Here is a 27,611-nt window from a genome sequence, read left to right on the forward strand (position 1 = left end):
CAACTACTAAAAGGATTTCTGTATAAAAACACCTATTTGAGCTGCCATAACTGCAGCTATTTTGTTAATTTACAAATAACCATGCATATCGTCTTATACTTCAATATCAGTCACAAACAGTAAGTACTGCATAAGTTTATTAAATATCCTCAGTGATGTTTCAGAATATTTTTATATTCCCAGAGTAAATAAATATAAATAAACTTTACAAGACACCAAAGAAGTTAATAATAAATGTATATTTACTGGTTATAAAAATAAGATATTGGATTAAAGTAGAACTAAGCAGCATGCTGTAAAAAAGAGCAAGATAAATTCAGTCATGATCAGGAAAAAAATCAATATCTGTGGTAACATTTTATAAATCAAGATATTAAATGCATTCAGACATAGGGGCAGATTTACTCAAGGGCGAAGTGGCTAACGCTAGCGTCAATTCGCTAGTGTTAGAGCCCGCAGGGACATTGCCAATTTACTAAAGGGCACAGGCCTCACTTCGCTAGCAAAAGAGATAGACGGTCATTCACACGCTATCGCCAGGCTACAATTCACTGTTGTGAATGGACGTTACTCCGTAAAAGTGCGGATTTTACTGAACATTACCTCTTTTGCCAGACTTGCCATCGCCAGCTCAAACCAGGCGAAGTGCACATCTTCCTCAATCTTCTGTAACTTAGATAATATTTTTTACTGGAAAAATCTTCTAAGTCCAAAAAACGATGCCGTGATAGCCTGCAAAAGCCCTTAAAAATTTTTTTGGGTAACCTGGATCCCCATACATTTTCTAACATATGAAACATTAACTATACAGTGGGCTCATTTGTAGGGCATTATAACAACTCTATTTTCTTTATTAAGATGCTATTGCATCTTCGCTTTCAATTGCTCGCATTGCCAAAGTAACAATAGTGAAACTTCGCCAGCCTTCAGTGCCCTCAAAGAAACTCTGCATTCCTGTGAATTAGAGTTGTCTGAGCGAATTTTCGCTTGGTGAAGTGTAGCAAAGCCGTCCCTGGCGAATTTTCGCCCTCGAGTAAATCTGCCTCTTAGAGTAGTGCAGTGGCTGCCCTGAGTGGGGAGCCAGTTTCAAAGCTGTACCCTGCACAATCACAAAGCAGGAATTGAAACAGAGGAACCTGTTGCTGTTCCTGAATGGGAGGCTTGCATTGAGTTACAGGTCACCGATTAATGGGAGAAAGAATGTGAAGTGGAAAGAAAAAAAGATAGGAAGGAAAAGAAGGGATGACAACGTGAAATACGAAGTAGGAGTATAGGAAGTTGATTAGTAAAAAATAAATGAATCATGAAAAAGTGAAGGAAGGAGAAAAAAGTGGGTTGAGGGAAACATAAAGGGAGAAAAAACCTGGCAGTAGTAGAAGGAGAAACATTTCTAAAGGCCCCCATACACGGGCCGATAAAGGCTGCCGACAAACCGAGTCCGCAGCTTATTGGCCCGTGTGTGTGTAGCCATCCGACGGGCTTTCACGATCGTTATCTGGCCGAAAGTTGGCCAGATTTCGATTGGGCAGATTGCGTGTATGCGGTCCCAGAATCTGACTGCCCGTTACGGATGCATTGTGATCTGATCGTTGGGCCCTAGGGCCCATGATCGGATCAGCCCGATATTGCTTCAACTTCAACATCTCTGCGTTTATGGCCACCTTAATGGAGAGTGGTGGAGGTGTCATCATCATAAATGGGAGAATGAGTTGACAAACATGAGATCAGGTGATTCATAATAGGAAAAGTAAAAAATTCTTTGTACAATGGACATTTGTACCCAAGAGAAGTCTTAAACCCCTCAAAACCTTAATAAACATAAAACTATGTACCTGCAAATATTATAGAACAGTGAGCTTTGAACAACCTTCCAACAGCAATCGGTAAATAATTTCACATCACAGCTTTTATTCACAGCCTGGTTACTGGATTATGGCTCTTAAAGTCACTTTTGAATCCAACCTTTTAAAGTACCCATGAAAGAAAATCTTTTAAACCTACAATGTTAGCACTGTGTAGCACTTATGGGTACTGATATAGGAGTTGAAGGTTTTTCCCCACAAGTAAGTTTTTGAGAAGAATAAAAAGCTCTCTGGTTAGGGTCATATGGGAACTTGCTTAATGCATTTTATTCACTGTGGAAATATCATACGGTAATGCCTGTTAAAGGAAGGCCATTGTTTTCCTTTTTCTCACTGGTGTCAATTTTCTACTTGTTTAACGTCCCCAAAGTTCATCACAATTTGTTCTCTAATAAAGGGCCACATTTGCTGGTGTGAATTGTTTCCTTTTCTAACATCCTCAAAGTTTACTTCAAATTGCACAATATTTTCACAGCACCTCATACTTTCGAAAAATCACAAGTATCCTGTTGTATGAATGTGGTGAATTTTCTCTTTGTGCAGATTTCTCTTTCACCAGTGTATTTTCCCTCATAATTGCAGAGGTGAGAATTCTCTAGATAATTTCCCCATTAAAAAAATGATATATTAACATGGAGTAAGTGACATAGAAAATGAGGTGCAAAAGTGGCTGCTCTATCTTATATATATCTATCTTTTTAATGGCAGTTCACCAGCCTGAAACTGGAGAAATTTCTCTATGGCAGAAATTTTATTGTGCTCTTGGTAAATTAGTGAATATTGATTCGAGAAATTTCACCTGGTGAAAAGATATATGATCTCCAATATCAATGTCCAATGCCCTGTTTAACTAAAGGTTTAACTAAAGTTTACAAATTGCATCTGGAATATGCAAAGGTGTGTTAATTATCCTTTTTTTTATTATGGTACATAAGCTAGAATGTTTTCTCTATCCAACTGCTAGATATATCAGAGCTTTTATTATGATAACTTAATAAATGGTTTGCGATTGCAAAAAACATATGCTATATTGTCTTCCACAGAGATAACTGTCAAGTTGAAGTGTTACATTTCTTGATCTGGGAGACAATTAAGGCTTTAATATTCTAGGTACTGTATGTACAAGAAAATACTACTTTATAACCCCAGTTGGTATTAAGCAGGGAAAATAAGCAAAAAAAGGCCCCAGTGTTTCAGTGGCATAACTAGAAGCTGTGGGCCCCCTTGCAAAAAATTGTTCGGAGGGTCCCAGCTCGTACAGAAAGCAACCCTGCATCCACACCCACTTCCCTTCCTCCCTGAAAATGCTGTGGAAGGGTGATTTATGTCCATCAGACCCCGTGGTCAGGACTGGACTGAGATTCAAAATAGGCCCTGGCATTCCTAGTACACAGATTTCCAGACTGCCTCCACAAACCCACTTATTAGTCACTTTCTATGGCATCTTAGAGGAGACCCTCTGGCATTTGCCCATGGTCAGGCCCCCGCAGTGTCTGCTAGGTCTATAGTTATGCCACTGCAGTGTTTCATCCAGTAGTTTAAGGTTTAAAATGAATATACATTTTTAATGTAGCTCCTTTGAGGGATGACTGGAATTTGGTGGGTGTCCCTGGGCTAAAGTCTTTGCATTGGCTTCCCTGTAGAGGCACTTTTCTTTTCTGAGTGGATGTGCTGCTGCAGGGTACTCTCTTCAAACAGAATCTGGGCATAGACTGTGTTGGTGGTAGGTTCCTTCACTGGTGGAGGGGACTTCATTAGTTCCAGCTCTGCATATGCTAAACCTTCTTCCACTAAGCGGGGCTGTATAATGAAAACAGGTTAGGACCATTAATATAAAAATATAAATTCACTTCAGAGGATGTGTTAATTGCTCGAACAGTTTTCTTATATTAAAGATGAAAGACAGAAAGAAATGACAGCTCTCTGTCTAACTCATGCTGTGGTGTTGACCAGCTGCCATAGGCACCATTGTCCCAGCGCTTGGTCTAACCCACATAAAAAGCCAATATTTGTACACAAAGAGAAAATTTGCCAGTGCTCAGTTTGCCTTTAAAAAATATTTACAAAAAAATGAGGCGATAGTACCACACTTTGGCCAAAATATGTAAGCTCATGTGCCACGTCAAGGCCCCTCATTAAAGATAAAAGGGCTTTTTCATTTACAAACAAACATATCTTACGCCTTGATCCAATGAGCCAGTTCATCCTGCTTTGATATGCAAATGCTATCCCAAAAGTATAGAGCACATGGATGCAAGGGGGCTCTGGAGTTAAGACCTTGAGGAGGTGTTACTTCCTTTACTGCCTTTGTGTGTTGCGCCTACACATTCAACTGACTTGAAAAGAAAATAAGCACCTACATTAACAAAGAAATATCAGCAACAAAATAAGTAGTGTATGCATTGTTAAAGTGAGTCCAAGTTATATGGTTTCATATGCCTGCACTTTTATATTTATTGCTTATGTTATAAAATAAGTCCTGGAAAGTATTTGAAATACTGAAATCAATGTCTGCACTATACTATACTATACTGAGCAATTAGACATGGAACGTTTTGATAGCCAATTGTCTCCCTTGATAACTCCATGCACAAAAGCTAATAACTTAAAACTAGGGTAGGGCTTTCCAGTTCATCATGTGAATATGCTCACCTTTCTTATGACTCTCCTGCACTGGTGGTGCAGATCGCCCTAGACGGTCAGCAAAATGTAAATAGAGTTTTTTAAGAGAGAAATATTTATTGCACTTGGGTAGCTTACCCCTTTTATTGTGACCACTTGTGCATCAGTTATAAACAAATATGTTTTCACTGAAGAAGTCTCCAATAATATAAATAATTTGAAAACTTCTAAAGCAGGTGGTCTTGATGGCTTAACTCCATATTTTTATTAAATAATGAAAGACAAGATCTCACCTTTTCTAACAAATTTATTTAATGACATGTTATTCTTTGGAAAATGTTTACCCTCTAGTGAACTCTCGAATCTTTCCCAAAAAAAGGACAAAGACTTATCTCTTCCTCTTCCTATAGACCAATTTCTTTATTAAATCAAGATATCAAGATTCTATCTAAGGTTCTTGCTGATAGGCTCTCTTTAATTCTTCCCTCCGTAATTTCAGAAACCCAAAATGGGTTTATTAAAAACAGATCTGGAGTTAAAAATATTAGAGCTTTGATCCATATTTTATTTTTTGACAAAAAGCATAAAATTCACAGTTCTATTCTTAATATTGATGCTGAGAAGGCATTTGATAATATAACATGGAAACATCTATTTATGTGCCTTCAAAAATTTGGTATCACGGGCCCATTTTACCAATATATCGAATGCCTCTATAAAAGTCCCAAAACACAAATAATCTTGGGGGGAGCTAAGGCATCACCCTTTGAAATATTTAAGGGTACGAGACAAGGCTGTCATTTATAGCCCCTTTTATTTAATATTGCACTAGAACCATTAATTTGTTTCATTGATTTGTCTAAATTGATTAAGGGAATTACCATCAATAATAAACAACTCAAGGTTTTAGCCTTCGCAGATGATTTGTTGCTGATTTTAAGAAACCCAGAGTCTTCATTCAAGATTGTTTTTGACTTACTTCAAGATTTCCAGTCTTTTTCTGGTTATAAGGTTAATGTGGATATATCTGAAGTGATGAACATATATGGTTCTTTTTCAAACTCTTTACTTAAAAAATTTCACCTGAAATACCCCAATATTTAATATAAATAATTAAATATTTAGGATTAATAATTCCTTCAGACTTAAATAATTTATATTCATTAAATATTACTCCAGCTTGTCATAAGGTTTCCTCCATGTGTGAAAAATGGGCCAATGCTCCCCTTAATCTTAAAGGATGAGTGATATTTTTTAAATCTTTGATATTCAACAAGCTGATATACCCATTAATTAATCTCCCTTTGCATATAAAACATTCTGATATCAAGAAACTCGATTCTGCTCTTATCAAGTTTATATGGAATGGGAAAAAAGCAAATATTGCTCTCCATAAGTTGAGAGCTCCAGTTAAACTTGGAGGTTTAAATCTCCCTAATTTCAGAGCTTTCAATTTATCAGCCCTTACTAGATATCTCATTGAGTGGATCTCTCAAGGTAATAAGTTTACAAATCCTGAAATTTACATTTTTCATGAACCTCACTTTGATATTATATCTGTTTTACATAGTAAATGGGGTAGTATTCCTAGCAATTTGAAGAAGAATCCCCTTTTTCGGGACTCTATTTTTGTGTGGAAACACTTATTATCTCGACATAGCTACAGTTATACGGAAACTCCTTTTATACCGGCAAAACGCTTACTTAAACCCTCAGTTTTTCAAAAGTCTGAGTCCTTTTTATTTTCTTTGAAGAAAAAATTATTAGTCTTAGTAAAAGATTTATTAGATCCACCCAATGAGACTCTGTTATCTTGGTCAAGACTCAAAAAAGACTATGGGCTTCTTGAATCTGAAAGATATTATTACTTAGCTTGTCAATGTGGTCTTTCTTTGTTAAGTAGTAATAGAAACATTGTTTTGTCAGATCATAGGCTAGCTGAAGATTTGGAAGAGTTTTTGGAGATTCCTTCTTTGATCTAAAAAATTCTGGAATGATTATGGGTCAGACCCACACCCATTACTTAAAGTGTCCAACAAATGGGCTGAGTTTCTACAATGTCAAATATCCCCTTCAGATTGTCTGTTTGTGAATTCTATTTGTAATTACAATAAATTAATTTTGGAGGAGTTGGAGGATACAACATTTTAAGTTACTTCACTTAGGCTATGGGAAACTTTTTTCTAAAGGTATCTTTTTCTAGTCCTGTATCATACTGTCCCAAGTGTGATGAGTATAATGTGTCCCTTTTTCACTATCTATGGACTTGTCCAAAGATCAGTATATTTTGGAGGGAAGTTAGCAGTTTTCTAAACATTAATCTGAAAATAAAAATTAAATTATCTCCAGGTTTTGCTTTGTTGCTTCTAGATGATAGTAGGCTCTCTTCAATTTTTAATATAGAAGATATTGACAATTTTATTTTTGGCTGGCTCCATAAAGGCTTTATTTAACTGTTGGCTACAAAATGAGTCTCCCTCATTGACAGACACTATTGCTTACATGAACCAGCTTAGTTGGCAGGAAGCTTTATTAGTAAAAACTAAATAATTTCAAGGAATCATTTAGACTTATATGGTCTCCTTACTTTGAGTTCTGTGACTTCAATACCAGAAGCCAAATATCTCAGTTTCTTCAATTGTAAAATGTTCGTAGGGGGGGGTTCTCTGACATTAAAAAAGATTAAAAGATCTAAATCTAAAAAGTATGAATGGAAAAAAGCTGAACAACTAAAGAATACAAAAAAATCTAAAACCTCTAAAAACAAGTTTTTTTGGAAAATTACGAGCAAAAACAAATCGAAAAACCTCTAAAAGTCTGAATGGCTAAAAAAAGGAAAAAAGGTTCAGCAGGACCGGTGCAGCTCCCGTTGACCTCTAAAGGACATTGACAACTTGTAGTTTTTACACTTTATAAAATTATAATTTTTTAGAGAAATCTTTTTTAAAAAAAATGCTAATTTTGCAGAAAAAAACATATTTGATAAAAGATTAGAAATCTGAATATTTATGTTTTGATGAAACTACCTCTTTGAATAAGAGGTATAAATATAGAAGAGTGTATGCATCAAGAAACAATGACAACCACTCTGTAAGGACCAGCCAGGACTTGAACTCTTGGGACTGGTGTTTCTGGACATTCGGTGCACTTACCAAGTGAGCCACTGGAGGCTCTTGGGGCTGATCCTGACCTTGCCTTATTGTTGTTCTGTATTTCTGTCTGTTTCCGGTTTGTCTCCTCCCTTCTTGTTACCCTCATGTGTTTTGTATATTCCCTAATTGCCAGCCCTTTATAAACCCCTTTATAAAACCATTGTGATTGAATTTGTCTGTTCCTGGATAACCTTTGTTCCTTGTTCCTGTGATTCCCAGCGTTCTTGTTTCTGTGATTTTGTTTCAGCTTTCCTTGCCTGCTTGGTAAAGACTTTGTTTTGACCTTGTATTTGATTTTGACCTGTTCCTGTTTTTCTTCAGTTCCATTAAAACCTGCAAATTCACCATGCCTGCTCCAATTGTTTATGGCTATTCCCCTGGGCTTCCACACACCCACTACTAAGTGTGAGACTTACTCCTGTTACAGTGGTTTCCCGCTGTGAACATTACACCCTCTCAGATAGTGAGGAGGGAATATTTTTGCTAGGCATGGATATGTGGCAAAATTCTGTGTTTCACCATAGGATTCAAACAAAGTACTCCAGCGCACATATTCTGCTTAAGGGTGACTACCCGTGTTTAATGTCAAGCCAAAAAAGGTTACAACTATGCCCCAAGCTCCGTGTATGACACTGAGAGACCAGGTGTGCACCTGCAACCTTTGGCTGATCTGTGTTTCACCATGGGCACATTTTTTCATAGAACAACAGCAAAAATTTGCCATGAAACTTTTCACTGAGAAATGCCACAAAAAAACACCCACTAACTAATCCATTTGGAGTGAGATAAAACCCCATTGACATGAATGCATTTGGTGTGGGAACTTTATGGTGAAGCAAAGCAGTACAGATTCTCTCATCACCACTCCCATATAGTCTGTCACCTAAATGAAAGCCAAGGCTTATACCTACCAAATGGAGACACTCACCAGTAAAAGAGGTTTCTCAGTGTTCTTGGTCAACCTCACCGAGGGACCTAAAAAAAGGCAGATTGTTCTAAGGTTGGTTTTGTTCAAGTAACATACAGGACACATAAAATACAAATAGGCGGTCATATGAATAATATTATACATAGGTGAGAAATACAGTTTGTATAATCTCTCTAGGGCGGCAACATTTGAGGGGCTGCATTCCGCCCAGGGGAAGGGGCACTGGGTAGTGTGTGATTGCGAGGGGATGTGCACGCTTTCCTAGTGTCCAGCCGAATGTCCCTAAAGCCCGCCCCCACAACCCCTCGCGGGCACACAAGAAAGCCGGTGCACTTGGGAGCTGCGCGTATAACATTGTTACAAGTTAGACAGGGAGACAATTGCTCTGAAAGTTGTATAGATAGCAGTTACTTGCCAACCTGCTATGCACCTTCAGCCGAGTACATTTACTAAAAGTGTCTGGCGAGACATTATGCTAAAGAAGCCATACAAGTTCCTTACCCACATTACTGACTTAGGGTAGGAATACACGAACGACTTTGGCTCGATCCGACACGCTGTGACATGAATGTCGGATGCAGACGCAGCGTCTGCATCCGACAGTCGTGAAGCATTGGATCAATGCTGCGACACCATGTGACAATTCTATCTTTTACCTTATTTCTGTCGCATTCGACTTGTCACAGACGTTTTGTCGCGTCAAAATCGTTTGTGAAGTCCTACCCCTATACTGGCATATTTCCGAAATTTTTCACAATACCTTTCACAGGGATAGCAGGTGGAGTATCAACTTCCTGATTTTTCTTCTTCTTTTTCCTTTGGGATGGTGGAGGAGAGAGCAGATCAGTGACACTGGGACTTCCGTCACTGCATCTGAAAGACAGCAAATTAATTTTAAAGGGGACCCATCACTTAAAAAAAATATTCAAAATACTATTTTATCACATTAGTCAAGCAAAATAATCTTTAATTACAATTAATTACAAAATGAATCTTGTTTCCTTCGGTCTGGGAATTCATAATTATAACAAGCAGGCAGGAGCCATATTGTGGACACAGTTATTAAGGCAAGCCTTTCATCATCTCAGAATCTTGTTTGTGCACCAGAATGCCATCCCCATGCCCTGGCTACACAATTAAACGGTGAAGAGAATGAGGGAATGTGTGGAGAGCAGTGCAGTGACATCTAGGAAGTGCTGAATGGAAACTGAAAGTAATTTTCTGCCCTGCCTCTATGCCTAAGGCATATTTGATTGACAGCTGAAATTTTAAATGAGCTTAAAACAGCTATGTATGCTAGAAATTGGATTTCATGCTTATTTTGAAAAGGACTTTTATTATACTGTGTTATGTGTCTGGGTGACAGGTCCACTATAACTACAATGTCACATACTGGTATTATTATCATGTCACTGTTTGGCACTGTTGTATTTGCCTATGCAGGCAAGTGCAATAAAATCCAAACTTCTAGTAAAATAATTTGCAAATATATTCTTGCACGTCACATGGAAATACTAATTGTCACATACAGCAGCAACATGAATTGTCTGTGGTAGACAAGTGGATTGAACATTGTTTCACTGCTAGGGATGAACATTTTTTTTTGCCAAGACAAAAAGTTGCTGAGACAAAAAAGTTGCAGCACGAAAAGACACCTATTGACTTTAATGCATTTGGACAAAAAGTCGCCAAGACCAAAAAATCGCCAAGACTAAAAAGTCGCCAAGACAAAAAGTCACCAAGGCAAAAAGTCACCAAGACAAAAAAGTCACTGCATGAAAAAATGCCCATTGGCTTTACTGCGTTTGGAGGGAGACAAAAAGTTGTGTGCATAAAAAAATGGTTGTGTGTCAAAAAATATTGTCGCCTATTGACTTCAATCCGAAACTAAATGGGACAGATTTGCTCATTATTAATCTCTGCATAAAAACATATACTGTAGGCCATTTTGTCTGCTCTGTAAATAGCTCTGTAACGAATGCTTCTGTGCCTTTCCATGACTGCAAACAGAGAAACTTTGTGCTAGGGGACTATATAAGGTCACATATTCTCTGATTCCAGCAACTGGCAATTTTTACAATGCCGAAACATAGTGACAGGAACAGTTTTAATGTCACAGCATTCTGCATTTTTAGAAATTGATTTTTTTTCTTTTGGGCATTTGAAAAGATTTATTTTAATATGTAGAGCAAAGGTTGCAAATTTTCCAACAAAAATAGTGTAAATACTAAAATAAAGATATAGGGTAATTTACAACATGAAAGCCAAACTACAAACTTTTTGGGCTGTCACTTGCACCCTACATGAATTCCCTATCCAACACATGGGGGCAGATTTATCAAGGTTCGAATTTTGAATTTAAAAAACTTCGAAATTTGAATTCAAAAAGACCAAACAAAATTAAGTCGAAGTTTTTTTGGGCCGAATAGGTCCTTTTCGATCGAATAGGTCCGTATTCGAAACGTACAAGTCAAGAGAGTCAAGAGTTAACTGTCATTTCATCCATATATGTTTGTACAGTACACAGTAAAACAAATCGAAGTAAATCGATTCGATTGAATTAGAGTCAAAGTTTTTACCAAAAAGTTTACTCCAAATAGGTTCTAGTAGGTCCCCCATAGGCTTAAACAGCAATTCGGCAGGTTTAATAATTCCTTCATTATTTAATTATGCCATGTCTGGTAATGGAGTAAACGTTGTAGCACTCATAAAGGACCCATTTGAAGGTCAGTAAAATGATGTGCATTTGGAATAACTTCTATACAAGGACAATTTTATAGTAAATAGTTCCCTATGAAAAAGGTGTTTGCTGCTAATTAGAAAATACTCTGGGTAATTACAAAACTCTTATTGGAAAAAAAAGGGCATGATCACTGAGAGGTGCCAAAAGCTGCACTGGGCCAGGGTACTACTGAAGGTGCAGCATGCTGCCATCATCTTCTTCTTTCTGGATCCTTTCTATGACCCTCTCTACGGCTGAACTTTTCACTCTACTGCACAAACCTTGACACAAAAAGCTGAATTTTCACTCTATGTGCATGTGCACCCAGCCTGGGACCACAAAGAAGAAGGAAAGAAGACTGCTACATGGTACTCCTTCAGAAGTACCCTGGGCCATAGCACTCTTCAGCAAACAGGACATCTTACCCAGGGTATAGGTAAGTGATTATAATCACTTGGGTTCCTAACATTTTGGCACCAGTAATTATGCATTTCTTTCTCCCTTAAGACCACATCACTCTAGAACTAGTTGTGGGGTGTCATTGGACTACCTCTAGTTTTGCAATATATTTTTGTTGCGCTGATACTATTATATACATACAGGGTCGGACTGGGGGGCTTCGGGCCCACCAGGGCTACTGCCCCAGGGCCCCGCTCCGGCCCCCGCTTCCGCTCCGGCGTGCTTCATCGGGCTAGTGTGCATGTGCGGTGCCGCGTTTGTGCGCACGCGTGCAACAATACCTTTGTGCGCATGCGCAGATCTTCTATTCTACCGCGACCCCCGACAAAGTGGGGTTGCGCCGCCAAACTAAGTAGCGGATCTGGGCCCAGGCCAACACTGTATACATAGTATACATATACATAGACTTTTTTTTATAGCCACTCTTTTTCTGGAACATTCAGCATTTCCTTTTTTGTACTTTTAAGATTGGGATCTTTTAATAACTTTAAAGGAATTGTTCAGTGTAAAAATAAAAACTGGGTAAATAGATAGGCTGTGCAAAATAAAAAATGTTTCTAATATAGTTAGTTAGCCAAAAATGTAATGTATAAAGGCTGGAGTGATTTCATGTATAACATGTCAGTCAGGACTCTACTTCCTGCTTTTCAGCTCTCTTGGTTTACACTGACTGGTTACCCTGGCTACCAGGCAGTAACCAATCAGATACTTGAGGGGGGGCTACATGGGTCATATCTGTTGCTTTTGAATCTGAGCTGAATGCTGAGGATCAATTACAAACTCACTGAACAGAAATGTACCATGTGGCCCCCCTTCAAGTCGCTGGCTAACTCAGAGTTATAGAGCTGAAAAGCAGGAAGTTGGATTCTGGCTGTTTTATTAGACATCTGTTCACTCCAGCCTTTATACATTACATTTTTGGCTAACTAACTATATTAGAAACATTTTTTATTTTGCACAGCCTATCTATTTACCAAGGTTTTATTTTCACACTGAACTATTCCTTTAAGGCTAATTGCAAGGTAAAGAGGTGGGAGTCTGTGAGACCGGTTAATAGGAGTATACAACAGTTACAGATATTGTTACTGACAGACAGAACGATTGTTTAGCTCAAACCAGAGTTGCACAAATGTCTCTCACCTTTCATGCTGATATTTCCAACGCACTGTAGACAAGAGAGGAAACATAAAAACAGATGTGTTATCAGTAATATTCAGTTGTCTTGAAATGCTTTGTTAGAGGCAATTCTAATAGAAATAATATTGTCTCTTAGCATCTAATACAGTAATGAAAACTGAAAGTTAAAGTTTACAAAAAAGGGGGAGTTGTGGGAGCACTCCAAGGCCAAATAAAAATACAAAGAAAGTGCAGCTGATCTGTCCAGGAGAGTTATAAACATACAAAAAATAAAACAATTAATCAATGCACATTCCCTGTTGGTCACAAATGAATTTAGGGGCACATTTACTAAGCTCGAGTGAAGGATTCGAAGTAAAAAAACTTCGAATTGCGAAGCATTTTTTGGGTACTTCGACCATTGAATAGGCTACTACGACCTTCGACTACAACTTCGATTCGAACGATTCGAACTAAAAATCGTTCGACTATTCGACCATTCGAAAGTCGAAGTACTGTCTCTTTAAAAAAAACTTTGACTACATACAGTACTTCGTCAGTTTAAACCAATGTTAGCCTATGGGGACCTTCCCCATCAGTTTTCTAAGGTTTTTTTGATCAAAGAAAAATCCTTTGATCGATCGATTAAAATCCTTCGAATCGTTCGATTTTTACTTCGATCGATCGTAGTATTTGCGCAAAATCCTTCGAATTCGATATTCGAATTTGAAGGATTTTACTTCGAGGGTCGAATTCGAGGGTTTATTAACCCTCGATATTCGACCCTTAGTAAATGTGCCTCTAAGTATCTAAGCTAATGCATGTATTATGCAAAATTATGATCATAAAATTGATAAGCCACTATACTGTACCACATCAAGGTAAACCCCAAAAGGCGGTCCTAATTGTTTACCTCTGGTCTAGTTCTGCATCTTTTGTGGTCGGGGTATCCAGACCAAGGCATCAGCTTAAATGGGCTTGATCCTCCCCTTATAAAATGCTCCTGGCATGGTGGAGGATCAAGCCGATGCCTTGGTCTTGAGACACCAACCCCAAGACATGAAGTTATGCAAGGAAGTGCCAACCCAGAAAAAACTTGACCAGAGTTAAACTTTAGGACCATCATATGGGGTTTACCGTGACATGGTATGGTGGCTTATCAATTGATTATAATTTTGTAACTAATCAATTTTTTCTTTTTTGTTAGTTAAAGTTTAGTAACATCAAAACCATACAAATTATCCCTACTTCTATTTTCTTTACTGGGAAAATAAGATATAAACATGAAAGTTTTTATTAAGTTTTAGATATCAACAAGTAAGGAGAAAAAAAATATATACGAAGGCAAGATTAACAGGGTTAGTTTTGAACTGCATGGTTATCACATTATCATAGTCCTAATATAACATGCAAGGGGTCATTTATGATTGAAAATGCAATTGTGAGGCTGCTGAATTGACCACAGTCAGTTGTGCAAAATATCCCATTTATTAAAGGTACTTATGCCAAATGGCACTTCTTGCACTTCTGTGTGGTTGTGCTCTGCACCACTGCCTTTCTCCGGCCTCTTGTTACCAAATTAAGTGCAAGTGCACCAATTGATGCAGGGGAACGTGGTGATAGCTCCAGGGTTCCCACAGTGACCTGTGTCAATTACTGCAGCACACATGCACCTAAATAATCAAATGCTGACCTCACTCTCACGCTAAATGCCTGAAATGTACTAACTGTGCTATTGTATCCAAGATGTTAAAAGTGCAAGCACCATTGCATTGATCTTTCTTGATGCTTGTGGTGAGTATATGACCCCTTTTATAGCTTGAAATTGCATGGAAATAAATAGCAAGGAAAATGTGATCAGTTAATTGAAAAATAAATAAATTTAAATGTTAAAAGTTAATTAAAATTCTGGTCTGGATGTATTCTATAAATATTTACAGGAAGATTCTCCCAGCTGCTAAATAAATTTCCATAAGAGGGAGGACCTATCCAATGTACGTGGGAAACTCAAGTTTAACTATGGGTCCAAGGGAACTTCTTTTTTTATCCAAAAAGGATGTCAGTTTTTTTTATGTTTAAAATAGAATTAATTCTTGACTTTACTTCTAGAAAGGATAGCTGTTTTAAAAGCCAGACTTTTGTCATTTATTTGTAGCACTGTGTATACTAATTGTTAGATTCTGGACCACAGCCAAAGAATACTGCTTTATTGTATTGACAGAACATGTGCCCTATAGTTCCTAGGACATTGAATCTCTTATAATACTTGTGGTTTGGTCCTGGCAGCCATTGGGATTTGCAACTAAGGACTGGATACATCTCATATGACAAATAACTATACAGTGCAAGGAGCTCAGTTTGCTGCAAGTACCTTTAATATATGTGGTTTATAGCGCAACTGACAGTGGGGAAATTTTGCAAATACAATTGCACTTGTGGCCATAAATGAGACCTATTATCTCATTTCTGCTATTCTAATTGCAGCAGACCAGTAACATATAATGGCTGTACTAGTAATATTACAATGAAACAATGGGTGGGATAAAGAAACTGGGTTGTGGCATTTTAATCTTGTTTGCTACTTCTCTACCCCTTTAACCTATATGTTTGTTAACTTGACCTAATCCTATATAGTCAAGATAAGGAACTGCTTATATGTGGATCTATATCTTATTATATGGCTTATTATTTGACTGTGCACATTGACATTTGCACAGTATATTAGCTACAGAAATCAGACTGGGCAGGACTATTTTTTCACGGAATGGGGTAAAGTTTAGTTTTGAATTTCAGGTTACAGCAAAAGACACCCACTGAGTTTAATTATTTCCAGACTTGTGCTTGGCGGTACTCCTTGGGAAGAAAAAAAGCCAGCATAGAGTTAACAAAAATCAGAGCTATCTGGAGCCAGGAAAATACAAAAGACACTTCAAAAAAGTTTATATGTGCCTTTATAAAGCAGCTCTTGCTCTTGTAATATATATATACAGTACGTGATGAAAACAAAATAAAAGCACAGATTCTGAATTCATATTTTTAGTCTGTCTACACAAATGAGGAACCAGTTATTTAAGGTTTCCTTCTTAATAGTCCCAATTCTAGTAATACAACTAATGATGCATGGTTCACACATGAGGAAATTCAAAAGAGACTAGAATATGTTAAGATAAACAAAGGTCTGGGGCCAGATGGTATTCATCCCAGGGTACTTAGCGAGCTTAGCTCTGTGATTGCCAAACCTCTTTACTTAATTTTTCAGGATTCATTGAGATCTGGCATAGTGCCAAGAGACTGGCAAATTGCTAATGTGGTGCCTCTATTCAAAAAAGGAGCCCGTTCTCAGCCTCAAAATTATAGGCCAGTTAGTCTGACGTCAGTAGTAGGAAAGCTTTTTGAAGGTTTATTAAAGGATAAGGTACTGGACTTTATAGCAAATCATAATACTATGAGTGTATGCCAGCATGGCTTTATGCGTAATAGATCTTGCCAGACTAATTTAATTTCTTTTTATGAGAAGGTAAGCAGGGACCTTGATTCTGGGATGGCAGTGGATGTGATTTACTTTGACTTTGCTAAAGCATTTGATACAGTGCCACACAAAAGGTTACTGGTTAAATTAAGGAATTTTGGCCTGGAACATAGTATTTGTACCTGGATAGACAACTGGCTAAAAGATAGACTACAGAGTGGTGGAACATTTTCTAATTGGACCAGTGTTGTTAGTGGAGTACCATGAGGCTCTGTACTAGGTCCTTTGCTTTTCAACTTGTTTATTAATGACCTGGAGGTGGGCATTGAAAGTATTGTTTCTATTTCTGCAGATGATACTAAATTGTGCAGAACTATAGGCTCCATGCAGGATGCTGCCACTTTGCAGAGTGATTTGTCTAAGTTGGAAAACTGGGCAGCAAACTGGAAAATTAGGTTCAATGTTGATAAATGCAAGGTTATGCACTTTGGTAAAAATAATATAAATGCAAGTTATACACTAAATGGCAGTGTGTTGGGAGTTTCCTTAAATGAGAAGGATCTAGGGGTTTTTGTAGATAACAAGTTGTCTAATTCTGGGCAGTGTCATTCTGTGGCTACTAAAGCAAATAAAGTTCTGTCTTGCATAAAAAAGGGCATTAACTCAAGGGATGAAAACATAATTCTGCCTCTTTATTGGTCCCTGGTAAGGCCTCATCTGGAGTATGCAGTGCAATTTTGGACTCCAGTCCCTAAGAGGGATATAAATGAGCTGGAGAGAGTGCAGAGACGTGCAACTAAACTGGTTAGAGGTGTGGCAGACTTAAATTATGAAGGTAGACTGTCAAGTTTGGGGTTGTTTTCTCTGGAAAAAAGGCGCTTGCGAGGGGACATGATTACACTTTACAAGTACATTAGAGGTCATTATAGACAAATAGCAGGGGACCTTTTTACCCATAAAGTGGATCAACCAACCAGAGGCCACCCCTTCAGACTAGAAGAAAAGAACTTTCATTTGAAGCAATGTAGGGGGTTCTTCACAGTCAGGACAGTGAGGTTGTGGAATGCACTGCCGGGTGATGTTGTGATGGCTGATTCAGTTAATGCCTTTAAGAATGGCTTGGATGATTTTTTGGACAGACAGAATATCAAAGGCTATTGTGATACTAAGCTCTATAGTTAGTATAGGTATGGGTATATATAATTTGTGTGAAAGTAGGGAAGGGTGTGTGTATGGATGCAGGGTTTTTATTTGGAGGGGTTAGACTTGATGGACTTTGTCTTTTTCAACCCAATTAAACTATGTAACTATGTCACTATATGTGCATAAAGATAAGAACAATTTGTTACCTCCCCTCATACTATACAGGTATATAGGCAGGAGGCCCAGGGGGTACTGCTGTACCAGGCACGGCCCTTAAGGGGGGGTCCGGTACAGGAGTATCCCCTGTGCCCCCACAATGGAAACCCTGTGTTTTTCACTTTTTGAAAAACTAGGCCCCCCTTGACAGTGCCAAAGCCTTGGCGCCTCTTCCGAAGTGCCGAAGTCACGAAAATAGCCGTTGACGTCCTGAAGTCACAAATTCAATTCTACTGAAATATTCATCATCTTTCCTAATTATAGTCAATAGATGTATGCCAAATACATCAGCAATTTCAGTTACTTTTATTAATTAGTTAATTAATGCCATGTGGTATAGCCTAAATAGTTAATAGCAATTTCAGTTACTTTTATTAATTAGTTAATTAATGCCATGTGGTATAGCCTAAATAGTTAATTAATGAACCTCCTGTAAAATAGTGAACTCGTTGCAAAGGACAGGTAGCCTGGTCTCTGACCTTTGGTGCGCCTCTTGTGGAAGATGGTCTGGCACAGAAGAATGAGAAAGAAGGTCAGAAGGCTCAGGATGCCCAAACAGCAGAGCAGCACAGCATATAGATAAAGGTCTGGAGAGAGAAAAGTCATTTTATATAGGAAATATTGCAGTAAACTGAGAAACATGCAAAGGAACAATCTGATCTTTTCCTTCACAATTCAGTATAAAAGCATAACCACAGACCTCAAAACCAATTCCACCTAACTTTGAAAATAAAACATAGGGAGAGCTGACTAAGCCAGATGAGGGGGAGTAAGACAGTAGTAGCTTTACTTTACAAGTAGTTAAGATGAACAGCTGCATATGATAAAGAGCAATCATGGGATTGTTAATGTGCTACTGATATATATAAAATATAATGATGCCATTATGTGGTACATACTCAGTACACTACTGACAGCTAACCAATATCTTTACATTTTAATGATTTGTCTGGCAGTAGTGAGTATTATTTCTTATACAGTATATCATATGGAAAAGCAGAGATATCCACATCATCTTGTATCGAGTTTGGGGTATTGCCTACTCTGTGAGCAACATTTATCTCGTTTTTTCCTGTGTTCTCTACAGGAAAAAAGGGCTGTAGATAGAGGAAAGCAAATAGAAATAAGTAATTCTGTAAGGTTTCTGAAATTAAAGAATACGGAACATGAGTTGCAGCTCTCTCTTTTCAAGCAAGGCCCAACTATGAGTTGCACTAGATGAGACTGTGTCCTTACTACTCTCCATATATAAAGCACAGACAACACACAGCTACCTGGAGAAAAGATGCATTGATTGGAGGAAATGTTTGCTGAGCTCTGCTAATGGGTGGATACCTGGTTGACACATACTGTGCTTGGGGCCATAAAATGGTGGAACAGTCTATGGGGGGGGTGTTGATCAGTGACATCACAGGGGAATGGTTGGATTTGTGACTTCATGGATAAGGGAGGGTTGGAGAATGTAAGTGATGAGAACAGGGATGGAAGGCTTAAAAGGCAGGGTTGGACAGTGAAAAGGGTTAGGGAGGTGAAGAAAGGACTGAAATTACAAATTTACCTATGATTTCATTGCCAGTAAATTTGAGTTACTGACTTTGACTCTAGAAGGTGTTCCAGCAGCTTCAGTTATCTAGTTCAAGAATATACTGTAAAGTAGGTTTAATAAATGGCCTGTCCATACCCTTGCAGATCTGTTGTCTGATCTGCTATTAATTTATCTAAAATAAAAAAAATTAAAGAAAAAAATTTTCATGGCATATATTTCAAGTGAATTATAAACGTTTAAAGTTTCCTTACCTTGGAATAGATTCCATGAAAATAGATTATTTTCTTCAGAAACAGAAAGTGATGTGACTAAAAAGAAAAACAACACACAAATTACTCACTGTAACATGAGACAAATATATTTGCTCAAAATGTGGTTCAAAATATGATGATGTGCCAGTATGTGCTCGTATGTAGATCGTTCCCTGTTTATTGTTGTTAAGGGTTAACCATTCCCAGAGCAGCAAGTGAGTTTGGGAAGGGAGTCTTTCTCACCCCTGAATTAAAGTGTCATGTGACACTCTAGAGATCAGATCCCTAGCCTCTAATTATACAATGAAAACTGGCAAGCACAATGCAACAAAGCTCATGAGGCAGACTTCAGCGGAATTTCACAAAAAGAAATCTGATTTAGATTATCCACGTCCAAACTGTAGGACATAGTAAGCCTGCATACTTTATAATTCACATATGTTTATCTAAGTTACAAAGTAAAAGAGAGAGAACTTCTGCTTGTCCCCTTAATTAGGTATATAGTTTTTGGATTTGTACAGCCTACCATACTGGCTATTTGATCATTTGGAGCCTGCCATTTTAAATAACTATGATTACCCCAAACATATTTTATCATAGTCATGATTAATGAGCAGCCACCGCTAAGACATCTAGTTCTAAAGTATCTGTATTAGTGACCTGGCAATATATATAAGTGTGGTAGAGCGAATGTAACCCTAGCAGGTAACATTATAAGCTGTGGTGTGCTAGATCACATCCATAATGTTTTTAAAACTGTGGGGAAGCCTGGGTCAGGTGCAGCAGAAAGGGGCAGAGGCTTAGCCTTGGGCTGAATTGGGGTTCAGTTAAAAGGGGCAATGTTAATTTATTATAATATTGTTGATTGTTATATGCAGTCTTCAGGGGCTATTGGTTTTACACATATGACAGCATATGTTTTACACAAATGTTATAAAGAAGTTGGTATGATTTTGGTTGGATAATTTATCCTTAGTTAATGTAGTGTGCATGCAACTTTCAATCCAAGATGTTGTGGTTGTGTATATTAACCAGCATCAAGGTATACTCAAGTCATGAGTTGCTAACTTTCTTTTGGATTCCCTTCAAAAATGACTGTAGATGTGTGTCCAGAACCTGCACTTATTGAAGAGTGAGCTCTGAGATAGATAAATCAGTATAAGTAACGTCATGAATGAAGATTCACCAGAGGACGACTAGACTCTCTATGTCTCTATGGGAGAGCTCACACAAGTGCCAGGCAGGCATGAAACGTAAGATGTCCTTTGTACGTGTTGTTTGAATAAGACTTTTGCATCTTATAAACCAAAGGATTTTCCTCTCTGTGTTTTGTTTAATGGAAAAAAAAACACACAGTCTTCCCTGAATTAAAGTATGGATTTTTACCCAGCATAAAAGCTTATTCAGGAAATTCTGCTTTGGCTATCTGTATAAATAAAAAAAACCCTCTTACCACGCAACTGTGTTCCTGCAGTGCCATTAGACACGGCTGTCCAGCGATTTCGATGCCGAGCAACTTCCTGAACACGACATGTATATTGACCCTGGTCAGACAAACGTAGCTCTCTTAACATTAGATGATAGCCAGCGCCATTGCTGCTTAAATCACCCCTATGGCTCCAATTCCCTGACATATGTGCTGTGCCAAATTTTGTAATTCTTCCAATGATTTGTTCAGGTCCAGACTCTGAAGAAAACACCCAGCGCACAGTTAGCAGGCTGTCCTGTCTCTTTCTTTGGGTCACAGAACACCACATAGATGTGTTTTCCCCAGTTGCGTGCTGCAACCATGGGTGGGGGTAGACTGTGACATTAAGACAATAGGAAAAACCTAGAAATAGAAAGAAAAATGTGTTTAAACTTAAAGGGAATGCTAAAAAATGAAAACTGAGGAGCACTGTACTGCATAACTATAAAGCAACTTCATGTGGCAATAATTCACCTGCTGCTAAATGAAAATCACCCCCATTTCACTTATATGCCAATCAGCTGCAAGCATTTTCAGATTTGCTTACTGATTGTGCATGGACTTAAAGGCATTTGCTAATTATAGGCACTTATTAGCAATTGCCAATTTGTCTCCACTGCTAACTACAGTGGACAACAAATGCTGAAAATCATCCTATGTCCAAAATGCTGTTCTTGCCTTACATAAACAGCAAGTATACTGACCCAATGCCTGCATATAGATTTGTATCTTGCTACCTACTCTGACGCTGGCCTGGAACCCATGGTATTTTGGCCTTTCTGAACCATTTTCCAGGCTAAGTACATTTAGAGCCCTCCATTATCTGCTGCTTTGTTTTTCTGCCATAAGTTACAGTAAGTCTTATTTGGGTCTTTTAAAGGAGAAGGAAAGGCTAAAATTAAGTAAGCTTTATTTGAAAGTTCTATAAAAATACACCAGTAAACCCTTTAAGTAATGCTGTTCTGAGTGATCTGTCAAAAGAATCACCACATTTATTTCCTTCTATTGTGTAAACATGAATTTCTATATCAGAAATTTTCAGCTTAAACCTCCAGGGCACGGCCTTGAGCATGCTCAGTTTGCTCCTCTCCCCCTCCTTCTTCCCCTCCCTGCTGTAATCTAAGCCCAGAGCTATGAGCGAGCAGGGAGAGACTCGGGCAGGAAGTGATGTCACACAAAGCCAATATGGCAGTTGCTATCCTAAACAAACAGAGAACACTTCAAGAGCTGTTTACTCAAGTATGGTAAAGCATTCTGCAGAATAAATATAGTGTTATAGCTTGCACTATTGTGGCTAATCTATTGGTAATAAACTGCTTCTGTAGCTTTCCTTCTCCTTTAAGTACTTTAGTGCAGAAAGCTTGAGGCACCTAAAGGCTGGTACTATTCTACACACTGGCACATGTGGGAAACTCTGACTGTGAAAATAGATCCTGAGAGAGCTCAACTCTAGGTCTGAACATTCGCCTCTGCATAACAGGAGCTTGTCATTGCAATTGTTATTTTTGAATTATAATTTTTTAGTATAGTAAAATTGCAAAGCAATATATAAACTGTTGCCCTATTGTAGAATTTGCAATGTCCTCAGCTCCATTTTGTGTTTCAGTTAATAATTATTGACTAACGTTTAGAGTCTTGTACATGGTGGTCCTGATTCCTGAGTGTTGGAATTGAGTTAAACTTTGTTAAACACAGGAAGCCTCTTATATAATGACATAGTATTGGAAGGTAAATTTGAAAATGTAAATGAACGGGTCACCTAGAAAACTCAGGCTAATTAAACACGCATGTTCTCATTCGATTGTGATTGATTGGGAATTACTTGGGATCATTTCTGCAATGGAAGGGAATACAAAGTATACAAAAGATGTCAGGTAAGCAAAGCCTGCAGAGTCTGCTTCCACTATACTTGTAAAGAACCCCCCCCCCCATCCCAGCTGCTCTCCTACCTGCAGATGAGGAGTGGAGAAAACAGGTGCAGGGGCTGGACAGGAAACTAGCGTTTCTTTAAATTTTGACAAAAGGGAAGAAATTCAATTGTTTTTCATCCTGAGATTAACATTGCATTAACAGAAAAAAACACAATTTCTACTTAAATTTCATTAGTTTTGAAAAACTGAAAGAGTGTCTAGCTAGAGTTTCATTTATATCAGTCTAATAAAGGTTCATCAAGTGGTTTGCAGCTGCCTGGTAATAGACTATAGAAAAAGTACTGATAAAGGTTGACTATTTACACCCAGAAACAGACTGACTCCACTAACTCTATGTGACGCATGGGACTACTTAAGAGGAAATATACACTGTAGGTCCCTACTCGGGGCTGGACAAAGAATGTAATGACCATAACTCCTTACAGGAACATAGTGGAGAAATTATATTATATTCCTTGGTTATGGCTCCTTCTACTGATTCCATAGAGTCTTAATATCAATACTGTATGAACAGCCCTTGCCCAGATATCCCCATTTGGTAAACTGAGTGCCAAACCTAGTCATGTTTGGACTCCTTTGAAAGCTAATATTGTACTGAACCGATAACCAGTTTTTTTTTATAGGATTGGTATTAAAGGTATGAGCTCTGTGATGATAAATGTATTTGAGTTACTGTGTATTGTGACCTCCACGTAACCTATGAGGGGTCTTTCTGTGAACTCTGTCATGGGCTTCCACTCTCCCACATGGCATGGTTCTTATCAGTCTGTTATCAGCCAGGGCTTGGAGCAGAGCATCACAGTTTCTAATCCGTTTACACATGGCTGATTCCAGAACTTAGTGACCAGAGGCCTGTAAACTATCTGTTTCTGGTACTGGCAAAATATTTTTTCATGATACCTTGGCCTGTTTTATTAACTTTTACAGGCCTGTATCATGACTCCCCCTTTGTGAATTATGGCTGTTATTGGCTGAAGGGTACATCAAACCTGGATTCCTTGATTTTCCCATGGGTTTTAGTCACCTCCATGTGAAAATCCCCATAAACATTTCAAGCTCCACTATTAGAGCTTGATCAATACCCAGAGGTAATGATTTGTTGCTCCATTAAATAGCAGTACCAGTATGGTTATAACAGATGCAGAAAAGGCAAATGTGCTAAATCAGTTCTTTTCATCAGTGTATACAATAGAGGAGTCTGAGTTCCCAGGCTCACTTTATAGTTGCACTAATGGCTCAGCTCAATCAGTGGCTGACTCAGGATATGATTCATAAAGCTTTAATAAAAATGAATGTAAACAAGGCTCCAGGGCCTGATAGCATACACCCCTGGGTTCTAAGAGAGCTTAGTTCAGTTTTAGACCAGCCCCTGTTTCTCTGATTCATCTGGTATGGTGCCTATGGATTGGAGAAAAGCTGATGTTGTTACAATATTTAAAAAGGAATTACAATCTCAGCCTGGCAATTATAGGCCAGTAAATTTGACATCTGTGGTGGTCAAATTTTTTGAAGGCTTGTTAAGGGATCACATTCAAAATTTTGTCCTAGTCAATGGCATTATGAGCAGCAATCAGCATGGCTTTATGAAGGATAGGTCATGTCAGACAAAATTGCTTTTTATGATGAGGTAAGTAAGATGCTGGACAGTGGGGGGGGCAGTAGATGTGATCTATTTGGATTTTGCCAAAGCGTTTGATACTGTGCCCCACAAACGACTGCTTTCTAAACTAAGGTCTGTTGGGCTTAATGAAGTTGTTTGCACATGGATAGGAAACTGGCTACAGGATCGGGTACAGAGGGTGGTTGTAAATGGTACATTCTCTACTTTGAGTAAGGTTCTTAGTGGGGTCCCTCAGGGCTCGTTATTGGGTTATTTAACTTGTTCATTAATGACTTAGGGGAGGGTATTGTAAGTAATGTATCAGTGTTTGCAGATGACACAAAACTATCCAGCCCAATTAATTCCATCCAGGATGTGGCATCCTTGCAACAGGAACTTGACAAACTGGCAATCTGGGCAGCTAAGTGGCAAATGAGATTCAATGCTGATAAATGTAAAGTCATGCACCTGGGATGTAAGAAAATCCAAGCCACTTATACCCTTAATGGGACAGCACTAGGCAAATCCATTATGGAAAAGGACCTTGGAGTCCTTGAAGATGATAAACTTGGCTGTAGCAAGCAATGCCAGTCAGCAGCATCAAGGGCAAATAAGATCTTGAGTTGTATTAAAAGGGGCATAGAGTCACGGGAGAATATGCCGTACGGTTTTGGTCTCCATCACTCAAACAGGACATTATTGTATTAGAGAGGGTACAGACAAGGGCAACTAAGCTGGTAAAAGGTATGGAAAATCTTAGCTATGAGGAAAGACTGGCCAAATTGGGAATGTTCACGCTGGAGAAGAGGTGCTTAAGGGGTGATATGATAACTATGTATGAATATTTTAGGGGATTGTATAATAATCTCTCTAATGCTTTATTTACCAAGAGGTCTTTCCATCTGACACAAGGTCACCCATTCCGATTAGAAGAAAAGAGTTTTTTTACAGTGAGAGCTGTGAAGATGTGGAATTCTCTCCCTGAATCAGTTGCAAAGGCTGAAACATTAGATAGCTTTAAGAAGGGGTTGGATTGCTTTTTAGCAAGTGAGGGAATACAGGGTTATGGGAGATAACTCATAGTACAAGTTGAACCAGGGACAAAACCAAACTACCAAGTGAGAGTTGTATCTCTCAAAGACATATATGACCTCTGGATCAACTAGCAGTTAGGCCGGTTAAAAAAGTTAAAAGGTTGAACTTGATGGACGTGTATCTTTTTTCAACCTAACTTAATATGTTAATCAGGCCCGGACTGGCAATCTGTGGATTCTGGCAAATGCCAGAAGGGCTTCTATAAGGTGCCATAGAAAGTCACTATTTAGTGGGCTGTGGGGGCTGTTTGGGCCTCTATGTTGGTTGATTAAGCCTCTGTGTACCTGAAATGCCAGGGCCTATTTTAATTCTCAGTCCGGACCTGATGTTAATATAATTGTGACTTGCTGCTACATAATAAGGCTTAGCTCATGACCAGTATTTCCTGATTGTTTTGGCTTTATTCACAAAAATTATCTTTGGTGCACCGAGTGCTCACTTTTAAAACCTTGTCAGCAGAGATATGGAAGGAACAACATAAGTACAAAAACTTGTGTTTTCAGACATGATTCTTTGTGTGCATTGCAGTTTGTTTTGTGTGTTGGGCTTCAAATTTGTGCTCATAAATATACATAACAGCTTATTCCTATTTCTTTCATTACTTTGCATAGGGGTATGGCATCCTTAGGAACCTTCCATTCTGCTGACCAGAATGGGTCAGCATCATAAACTACCAAATGAGAAAAGGGGGAGCATTACTTCTTTGGAAAGTATGCATATAACAGTCAATTTGCATCTCTGTTTGTGATCATAATATTATAATAGAAGTTGGTCTGTATGACATTTCATAGTACGGTAATTGCTAAAATGCCATCATAGGTGAGAGGTTTGAAAGGCTTTTAAGCAAACCCCAATATCTGTTTACCAGTAGGTGTCATATTGATTCTTCAGATTTGTGTTACCAATCCCTGCAACAAATAATCCTAGTAACAAAGTTGCATGTCTGAATAAATACTGAAATAAATATGGCAGCAGAACTTAAAAATAACTTTGCCAGAGCTAAAATAGATTTAATAGTGAATTAGCCAAATATCAGCTACTACCCACCCTCTATCTCAGTCACACAAAACGAATGTAAACATTTTAAAATCCAAAAGTTTAGTTTTAAAAACAGGTTAATGGCAAGATTATTTGTCGCTGATTCAATTAATTTTTCCAGTCATGTGACAATTGTTAATACTGCATAAAGTGAAAACTCCTGTGTGGCCTTTTGTGAGTTGCTGCAGTAGGGAGGGGTTTTGTGCTCCTTGGAGACCCTATTACCTCAGGGTCAGTAAGCAGTGCCAGCTGTGATATAAAGAAAGTTTACTATAGGAAAATGGTTCACATTACACAAACACTGCCCTTTAACTGACTTAAGATCACAGAAAGAAAAACACACGCATGGCAGAACATACCTAAAGCAGACACAAGGCTCAGCAAACAAGTACATATACTTAAACGCCATCATCCAGTAACATAAGCACTAAATCTAGGGATGTCTTTATTCAATACACACAAAAACCCTATTCACATATCAGACATACACAGACACACGTACTTGGCATATGTATGCACGGAAGTACAGCCTAGGGCAGGCAGATTTCTGTAAACATGCATTTCTTACCTGCTATTAGACTTTGACTGAGAAGAACTGAAGTCAGTATAAAGAGCGTCATTGTGCTGCTCCCAGCATTTCCAAAACTTTTTCAAGAGACAGAGAGAGAGAGGCAGGGAGGGACATGGGGGGAGGCTCCCAGAGAGGGAAGAGTCAGTTCTCTATGTTTCAGAAATACTGACCAAAACACACACACACACGAACACATTCATCCAAACTCCTGCAGTCTATACCAGCATGTGTCAGTAAAGAAGGCATATTGGAATAAAACTTTTGCACACACTAGAAATGCAAATCCTAATCTGTGAGAAGGGTTCATTAGAGGGTCACATTGTTGGAATGATAGGAGAGTCACACATTTTTTGACTTCTAAACACTATTAACAAATATTCCTATATTCATATGATTTATTGAAGGCTAACGATTTTCTGTAA

General features: G+C 38.3%; 1 protein-coding gene across 1 annotated transcript; it reads right to left on the reverse strand.

Annotated features, from left to right (window-relative positions):
- Window positions 1-2,762: 2,762 nt before the first annotated feature.
- Window positions 2,763-27,413, reverse strand: vstm4.L (V-set and transmembrane domain containing 4 L homeolog). Its single transcript, XM_018225615.2, has 8 exons — window positions 27,187-27,413; window positions 20,940-21,317; window positions 19,487-19,543; window positions 18,169-18,276; window positions 12,886-12,910; window positions 9,325-9,437; window positions 8,565-8,611; window positions 2,763-3,662 (listed from the first exon to the last, which is right to left on the reverse strand). Exons 1-8 carry the CDS (start codon window positions 27,236-27,238, stop codon window positions 3,477-3,479), a joined length of 966 nt encoding a protein of 321 aa, XP_018081104.1. The 5' UTR covers window positions 27,239-27,413; the 3' UTR covers window positions 2,763-3,476.
- Window positions 27,414-27,611: the final 198 nt, after the last annotated feature.

Source organism: Xenopus laevis, chromosome 7L (assembly GCF_017654675.1).
Source record: "Xenopus laevis strain J_2021 chromosome 7L, Xenopus_laevis_v10.1, whole genome shotgun sequence".
Classification (NCBI taxonomy): Eukaryota; Metazoa; Chordata; class Amphibia; order Anura; family Pipidae; genus Xenopus; species Xenopus laevis.

What these genes read in the sequence shown, in the direction of transcription:
- vstm4.L (XM_018225615.2), bottom strand. Translation starts at nt 27,238, where the DNA reads ATGACGCTCTTTATACTGACTTCAGTTCTTCTCAGTCAAAGTCTAATA. An exon ending in TTCATGGAATCTATTCCAAG is followed by an intron (nt 18,277 to 19,486) that starts GTAAGGAAACTT and finishes TTCTCTCTCCAG; the next exon opens with ACCTTTATCTATATGCTGTG. An exon ending in CCACAAGAGGCGCACCAAAG is followed by an intron (nt 12,911 to 18,168) that starts GTCAGAGACCAG and finishes TCTTGTCTACAG; the next exon opens with TGCGTTGGAAATATCAGCAT.